This window comes from Seriola aureovittata, chromosome 1, assembly GCF_021018895.1.
Source record: "Seriola aureovittata isolate HTS-2021-v1 ecotype China chromosome 1, ASM2101889v1, whole genome shotgun sequence".
Lineage (NCBI taxonomy): Eukaryota > Metazoa > Chordata > Actinopteri > Carangiformes > Carangidae > Seriola > Seriola aureovittata.
Window position 1 is genome coordinate 25,713,829 of NC_079364.1, and position 8,426 is coordinate 25,722,254.

At 40.2% G+C, this 8,426-nt stretch overlaps 1 protein-coding gene across 2 annotated transcripts in view; it reads left to right on the forward strand.

Annotated features, from left to right (window-relative positions):
• LOC130183230 (granule associated Rac and RHOG effector protein 1-like) overlaps positions 1-8,426 on the forward strand; it is a 34,902-nt gene that overhangs the window by 7,345 nt on the left and 19,131 nt on the right. For both annotated transcript variants that reach the window (XM_056398593.1, XM_056398520.1), the window contains exon 2: positions 4,362-5,848. In XM_056398593.1, coding sequence (XP_056254568.1) covers positions 5,345-5,848 — 504 coding nt within the window. In that variant the 5' untranslated portion in view covers positions 4,362-5,344. The remainder of the gene's footprint in view (positions 1-4,361; positions 5,849-8,426) is intronic.

Genomic DNA, 8,426 nt, shown 5'->3' on the forward strand with positions numbered 1-8,426 from the left:
GTTCCTACTTTTGTTATTCTCTCTGAAGAGAGTGGGACCATACACTACCCCAAACCAGTATGAGGTTTTCACTCTCAGAAAAATCAAAAGCAACTGAACTAGTCAAAGCCACATGCTATGTCTCAGTACACACTCATGCATACTTATACCAAACAGTGTATCCTGTTTGCAAGGCTTCATGGTATGACATTTTACAGTTAATATATAAAGAAATCAAGGTAATTTAGCTTGTTTTCTCATCACTGTTTATTAAACTGAACAAAATGCACGCATGTTTTCACATAGAATAAATTTTTAACTTTTTGGTTTTCCAAACCACCTTCCTAAAGCTGTCCCCACTGTCCGCACAATTAGTTTTAATTATCTCCAGCTGTGAGCAGATCCTCTGTTACATTAGTGTTTTTAAGAAATACTAAAATATACAATTAAATAAATTACTAATTAAATATAGAAAAAAAACTAGAGCCCATCCTGTGATAGAAACACATCAGCCGTGACGCCTGTCAACATGTAGACCCATGAGTACACAGCAGTCATTACTGCATTATTACTACATTATTACATAAGTAAAGTAGTTGTGACTCTATCATGGTGACACAATCTCTCCACAGACAGACAGACAGACACCTGCCAAAGTTCTCAAAACCGCCTCTGTGGTAGTTCCCACTACAGGAAGCGTCTCCATGACCACATTTTGCCATGATGACACACACACGACTCACGTGGTGGAAACAATGCCAGCCATGCTGTCGCTGCTGGTAATGATATGGACATCACAAGTTGATTTTCTGAGCTACCACAACAAACAAAACGATTGTTGAGCAAATTGAATCAAAGTTGGTTGCTGTTGTTTCCTGCTGTGGTCTCACTGACCTGTTTAGCCTTCTCCAAACACTTTGGTGCACACACTGTATTTCTGTACTCCTCCCTGTTATTTAGCCCAACAGTGTGAAAGTGTGAGCGCTACAGTGGATAACCCCAGGCTAGCCAAGCTCAGGTTTCCTGTTTACCTCGCAGAAGCTATTAACTGTGTCATCTTGCAGGCATTGTGGGCCACCTGGCAGGTTCTCACTGTGGCTATAATCTCTGGGATTTAGAGAGCTGCACCGTTGCACTAGTTAGCTGCTCTCAAACACACTGAGTAACAAGTAGACAGTTTGCTGTTCACCTGGCAAATAATTAACTAAATACTTAAACTTAATCCTTGAGGAGCTGGCAATGTGCTTTATTTTAATGCCTGAATGCAGCCAAAAGGCTGAGAAGTGATGGTAAATGACCAGATGTAGATCTGTGGCGTGATATTCTGTTGAGGAATTTACAGTACAGCAGTCCGTGGGTAATTGCTTTCATAGGAAAACACAAGAGGATGAATCAGAGCTACCTGCCATGACTGAATGAAACTAACTGATTGTGGAAACTCTGAATTTTATACTTCGGCAAAGAAACTGTGCTCTATCACACTAGGGCTGGCATCTGAGCACTTAACAAACATCTGTGTTGATACTGATCCAATGTATCAGTGCATCTCTTGTAGATACAGTACATAGATCTTGTAAAAGCTTTTAGAAAATCACGTGGTTAAATCCTAGTATAGGAAAGCTTGAGGTGGAAGAAATTAAGCAACACTGCCTGAACATTTGTTGTAGAACCTATGAGCAAGATAAATTCCCAGTAGCCCGAATGTAAGTGTGCATGCATGACTCTTTACCCTTCAGTGCGACTTTTTTCAATAACAACATTCCTCTAATGTAAGTTAAAAAACGGGAACCACCTCTCTGTTGCCCCTTGATGAAGAGGTCACTGCTTTCCCTCGGCTTTGTCTCTCCACTTAATGACCCGGGACAGATGAGGATGGGCTGATTTTTTTTCTTCTTTTTTTTCCAGGCGTACCCCTCTGTTTGTGAAAGGAAGTGAGGTTTGAAGGTCAGGAGAATGTTGCTGGGTGTGCGTAATGGAAGCTACATGTGTAAGGCAACGGCGCAGCTGCTTAGCGTACAATGACAGCAGACTGGATGGTGTTATCTAGTTGGGTCCAGTGTTTTTTTTTTTTTTCCACAGGTTGCTTTTTCTGACTCATCCCACAACACAGAAGCTTTCAGCATGGTGCTATGAGATAACATAGTCTGAATGTTCCACAGAATGATAGCCCTGCTGTGTAGGGAGCTGTGTATCTAACAGATTAGTCTGTCATGTTGATGTTTGGTGTCTCATTGAGGGCAATATCATCAGCAGTGTGTGTCTGTATCAACTTCAGTGCCTCCTTGCACTGTACATAGCAGATGAACAGGTTTAGTGATGGACTGTTTTCTTTGAAGGTTATACCTACTAGCCCACAGTATAACACAACATCAGAATATTACATTCAGTTTCCCTCCAAAAAATGCTTTCACCTCTGATAAATAAAAGTTACTACAGACCTGTTTTTAAATTTTCCAAAGTACGATTTAGTTTTTATTTCAAGATCCTGTCAGTTTTATTTCCACGGATGTTTTTGTGGCATGTTGCATTTTAGCCATTTGCAGGTTGGGTTTAGTATTGTATTTTTTCCCTGTCAGGAATGTCACTACCTGTGTCTTACACATGTCTTTCTAAAATCTGCAGACTGTCACAAGCTGACCTTTAGCTGTCTTTGAGTTCGATTATTGTTAATTTTATTTGGATGCGTGAGTCCAAATTCCCTAAGAAGATGACAATATAAAATATTATATTCATAATCAAGTGAAAAGGCCAAGGGGAGAAGGACAAATCACATAATGCTTGGGTATTGAATGAGAGTATTGTGACTCCTACTGTGTTTAGCTCAACAGACTCTGCAGTGTCTTCCAACAATGGCTTCTTGCAGGAATTTCTCTCTGCAGCTGTGTTCTGCTAAACCAGACACTGCCAGAGAGTCTTTTCAGAGACGCTCTCTGTGAGGTATGGTGTTAGTAATCGTCTAGAAATGTACAACTTTAAACCGCAGCTCTTTACCAAACTGTAATATAATATTAGCACCAAGTTTAGACTAATGTGGCTGAAATCATCCTCTTCCAATCAGAGCTGAAAAATAACTTTTTTTTTTTTTTTTTTTAATCTGTCACTACAACAGTTGACACATTATGGATGTTACAAATAATAATAAGTATAATAATAAGTATAATAATCTCATATGGAATGAAGCAGGATGAAGGTCTATATTACATATCAGCTACTAAAGAGTTTCTATTTTTTTATACAGATAATTTACAAATGTTATCTTAAATGCTGTTGAACAACTTTTTCTTTCTGGGTGAAAAAAGTACAAAGACAACCATGTAATACATAGTGACTAGTGAAAGTGTGAAATGCAGAATGTTCAAGTGGTAATAAACACAAGAACAGTTTCATCATTTGATTAAAACTCAGAGATAAAACAGACTACACATGCAAAACAAGTTGAGTAGAATCAAAGGGGATGTTTTTTAACACTTCTGCAAACATATTTGTAACTTGAACATAACCTTTAAAAATGGTACCTCCAGAATAATGAGGTTGAGGTGCAATATCTTTCAAGTAGAAGGCAGTGCTCTGCTGCAACACAGTCTTGTCTTGTCAGTTGTTGTACAGTGCTTAGTGTTTTAAGGTCATTTTTGCGACTACTGATATTTTATCTATTGACCTTTTCATCCACTTTTCATACTTAATGATGTGACTTAATGATTTTCAACTGTGCAACTTTAGTTGTTATCATCATTCTCATTATTAGATTTATGATATCAAAATGAAATTTCAGTAGTTGAATATTTGCAATGTGGCACACTATTGGCACTGCATGAAGGGGAAGCTAAATGCCATTTCTGGTGAATGGTACTATAAGAACCTGCATCAGCTCCACGCAGAGTTTGACGACACTCTTAAATGTCTTGACTTGAACTCCGAAATGTTCAGGCCTCGTATTCACAAGTGGTGAAATAATCTCACTTCTCATCTCACTTCTCAGACATAAGACTGAAGCTATCACTGGATTCATGATGCACATTATCAGATTATTGTATTGTGAAATTTGAGACTGAAGTTGTGTGTTTCAGCTTTATATTACTTCTGCTTTCAGTGTATCCAGCAATTGAGGCCGCAATATTAATTGTTGCTTGACTTGCTGTTTTCAAAGGTGTATTATTTGACAATTTATATTTGTGTTCCTGTCACTCTATGTAGCATTCAGGCTCTTCCATAAAACTTTGTTTAAAAACCGTAATTGATACATTATTAATATTTCTCAAAAACTGTTTGAAATTGTTGCAAATCAAGTGAAGTAGCATTGTTTCAGTTGAAATGAAGCTCATCTTTCCTCTTTGACATGATGTTAACCCTCATTTTTGTGTCTCTGCCCTTTCCTCCCTTAGGAAATGACCTAGAGGCCTTACAGATACTTTTGTGCTTTTGTCGCTCTAATCTGCATCTGCGGAAAACAGCGAGATCTGGAAGCATACTCGTTTCCGCAGTGAGTAATATCTACCTCAGCCAGCAGACAGCAGAGAGACCAGGAAGCTGCTGGAGACTTCAGACAGGCAGACGGAGCTATCAGCTGGCCACTCGCTCACTGCCTGCATAGTCCTGCTTTGTGAAGAGGATTTGAGACGGACTGGATCTGTCTGCCCTTCGCCTCCCACTGCTCCTCCACCAGCCAGTGCACAAGCAAAGTCGAAGCCACATCCTCTGACTCCAGCATTTACTCACTTGTTTTTTTCCCCATTTTTCTTTTTTTTTTTTCTTTTTTTTTTTTTTATTACTATTGTTTTCCCTCTGTGCTGTTGACCAGTGTCTCATTTTCCTTGGATTCATTTTTCATATTTGCTTTCAGCTTTTAAAACGATTTTCTATTTTTATTAGTGCAGGCTGGTGTAGGTTTATATATGTACATACATATGTGTATTTACTCTATATACTGTATGAAGAAGGATTTTTCCCCCATTCTGAAGGAAAGTTAAAGTGCTTTAAAACTTGGCTGTAGTACTCTGTAGTACTGTAGTGTTTTTGACTTTTCGTCTCCTATTATGATCAATTTTTTTGAAGCTGGAAACAGAGAATCTGGAGGTGTGTCTGTGCTGTTTTTTAAGCTGGGCCTGACGTATCTGCAGCAGGGCTGCATGTAAACATTTCACTCAGCCTGCCAGTGTTTGTGATCGCCCTCCGACCTCACCCTCTTCTGTGCAGCCTCTCACCAGGCACACTGACATGAGCCTCTGGCAGGTGGAATCCGTAGGCTGTCTTTTCACATAACTGGGCTTCAGGATTGTTGGGTTTGGTGTTTTTGTAAAGAGGACAGGAGCCCTTTGTGGGGAAAAACAAACTAAAAACAGGAGCTTCCGGTGCTGTTGCACCACTTATGTATTGTTGTAGTGCGCAGGAAAGTAAAATGGACTACAAGCGTCGCTTTTTGCTCGGCGGGTCCAAGCAGAAAGTGCAACAGCACCAGCAGTACCAGATGCCTGAGCTGAGCCGGACCCTGAGCGCCTCCCTGGCCTCCTCTTGCTCGGCCTCTTCACCCATGGGCACCGGGGTGGGCATGCCTGGCAGCTGCCACCCACCTCCTTCTGCCACCACCACTGCGGTTGCCGACATCCAGCAAGGCATCTCAAAATATTTGGATGCCCTCAACGTGTTCTGCCGGGCCAGCGCCTTCCTCACAGACCTGTTCAGCAGTGTGTTCAGGAACTCTCATTATTCCAAAGCAGCTATGCAACTGAAGGACGTGCAGGAACACGTCATGGAGGCGGCCAGCAGGCTGACTGCAGCAATAAAGCCTGAGATCGCCAAGATGCTGATGGAGCTGAGCGCCGGGGCCGCAAACTTCAAAGACCAGAATGACTTCAGCCTGCAGGATGTCGAGGTAGGTGCTCACACCATCTCACTATTAACACTTGTGGAGCTAGTTTATATAGAAAGTCACATTGTGTTGACTTAAGTAAAATAACTGTCTCATGTTTGTCACTAAACAAAAAGATTTTTGACATTCAAGTCTACTGTTTGCTCTCCTGGAAGGAATTAGTTAAGCTCACAACCTGAGGCGCTAAAGCACCACATACTTCATCATATTCATTTACCCATGATGCGTCTTCTACCAGTGGTGCTAAGATGCTTAGCTGCTCTCTGTCTGAAGGCTAGTTCCATGAATCAGAGCTTCCTGGCTCAAATAGGATCCTCACACCAAGTTTTAAGCTGGTGTCAGGATCTTAGAGTGAGGTGTGAAAAACACTGGGGATGTGAGAAGAAAAGTCATCTTTTGTCATTCGGAATACCACACCATCTTTCTACAGCACTGAATTTGCTGATGTGTGAAATGTGAAACATTGGAGCAGAGGTGTTTTTCAAGTGATTTTTAAATAGGAGGATTTGATGCACTAATTTAAAGGCTCTGCAGTGAAGTGGGAATCATTTTCTCCCTCTGTCTCAAATTCCTTCTGTGTGCCTCACTCCCCTTTATACTGTTGTTTTTGTCTATTTGTCTTTTGTCACACATGATCAAGATGGTTCTAGTTTTCCTTAAAAGTCACAGAGGGATATACACATGCCTGTGTCTGAGCATTAATTCCAGCCTGGTTAACCTGTGGTTGTCACTGTTCACACAAGAAGGGTGTCACATCTTGTATAAATATATTTGCTCAACAGAGCTGAGGAGGAAAGGGGGAAAGAAAAGAACATGAACATTATTGAGGAGAGCTGAGAGAACTAGAATCACTCCCAATAATAACATGCACAATATACTGATGCAATAGTTGTTATGGAGACCCCTGTTCACTCTTTTTTTACTAGATCTAGTCTATGTCAGACCCACTTTAAAACCCACAATAAGATCTGGACAAGGATTCAAAAATGAAGAGACTTAAAAGGTGCATGTGCTTTGACAAGTAACAATCATGAAGTGATAAGTATGCTGGAAAATCTCACTGATGATATTTATCAGAGTGATTCCAATTGTCAGTTTTGCTGTAATTGTGCTGCCCTAATATATAGTCTCATGTGGTGCCATCAGCATCATGTAGCTGTATTTTCAGCTGTGCCCACACCCAAGCAGCCACCAACATGTACCCCATATTTCCTAACGATTACAACATGGGCTTATTCAACCTTCATTTAATATATAGTTGTGATTCTGTGGAGCTCCCAGTGAAGCTCTCCACCACCATCCCACAGATTAGGAGAAATTGAGCTCAGTAGTTACTAGAATTTTAATTCAGTTATAACATTTGAAAAGTAAAAAAAAAAAAAGATATAAAAAAAAAAACTTTGTATTTGTTAAATATGGAGGTGCGTAGTGAAAGATGTGAAGACAAACAACAGACAAAATTCACAACAGTTCCACAAACATTCATCCCTCCATCGATAGTATACAAAATAACGTAGGACACTGTACAACCACAGGAAACTGATAAACAAAGGTGTTATTACAATTTACATGTAATATTGGCTGAATAGCATCTGCTCTTCTGGCTTAAAATAAGAACCATCATTTCACCTCACGTTTTCAAATTCCTCATTGCTACATCTGTTTCTGAGTGAAGCTTTATGAAGCCATTGATATAAACACATATCATATCTGAGTCCCTGGCACCCTCAGCAGAACTGTAGCACTGTGCCACAGTTGGCCTTGTTATATGGACAACCCTGCACCATACAGCAAAAATATTGGGGGTCATCAATGTTTAACTGATAGCTTTGTATGTAACAGGGAGTGAGTACATGGCTGCAGCCAAGACACTGGAGGGACTACAGGACCTCAGTGGATGTGGCTGAGCCCAAAACAGGAAACACTTTTGCACCGCAGTCGGTAAATCTGACTCTCTGTGGTCTTGGATATGCACAGATGAATATTAGAGGAAGACCAAGTCTGTGAAAGTTTAGACCGCATGGCTTGGCACTCACATTTGCTGTCTGGCCCCGGGAATAAAGGGTACATTTGTTAAAGTAGAGAAGGAAACACACTAATACTTTACAATAGCCTCTGAGAAAACACTGCATGTACACACTATAATATTATGATAGTAGAGTACCAGTTACATGCTAACAAAAATACTGGGTTTAAAGAGCACACTAAGAATAATAAGGTCACAACAAATGGTAAGAGTAGGTTTTTTTTGTTGTTTTTTTTTTTTTTACAGTTGTAGGACTGATGCGGACTGTGTGGTTGTTTTGTCTAATAATAGTGTTATTTGGAAGTATGAATATTTTTGTTAGGGTATTCAGTTTAGAGATGTGTGCATTCAAAATTCTACAGATAAAGTGCTGGACAGAGGAAGTGCAGCAACAATAAAAACTGAAATGTATTGGTCAAAGCTGATGGAGATTAAGTGATCAAAATGTTGCTCACGTGCACCTGTAGTTAATTTAATGTGCAACAGCCTGTATGCTTTTGCGATGACTCATCTATGACCGAGGTTTGGCGTTCAGTGAAGTGGAACTCTGCTTTT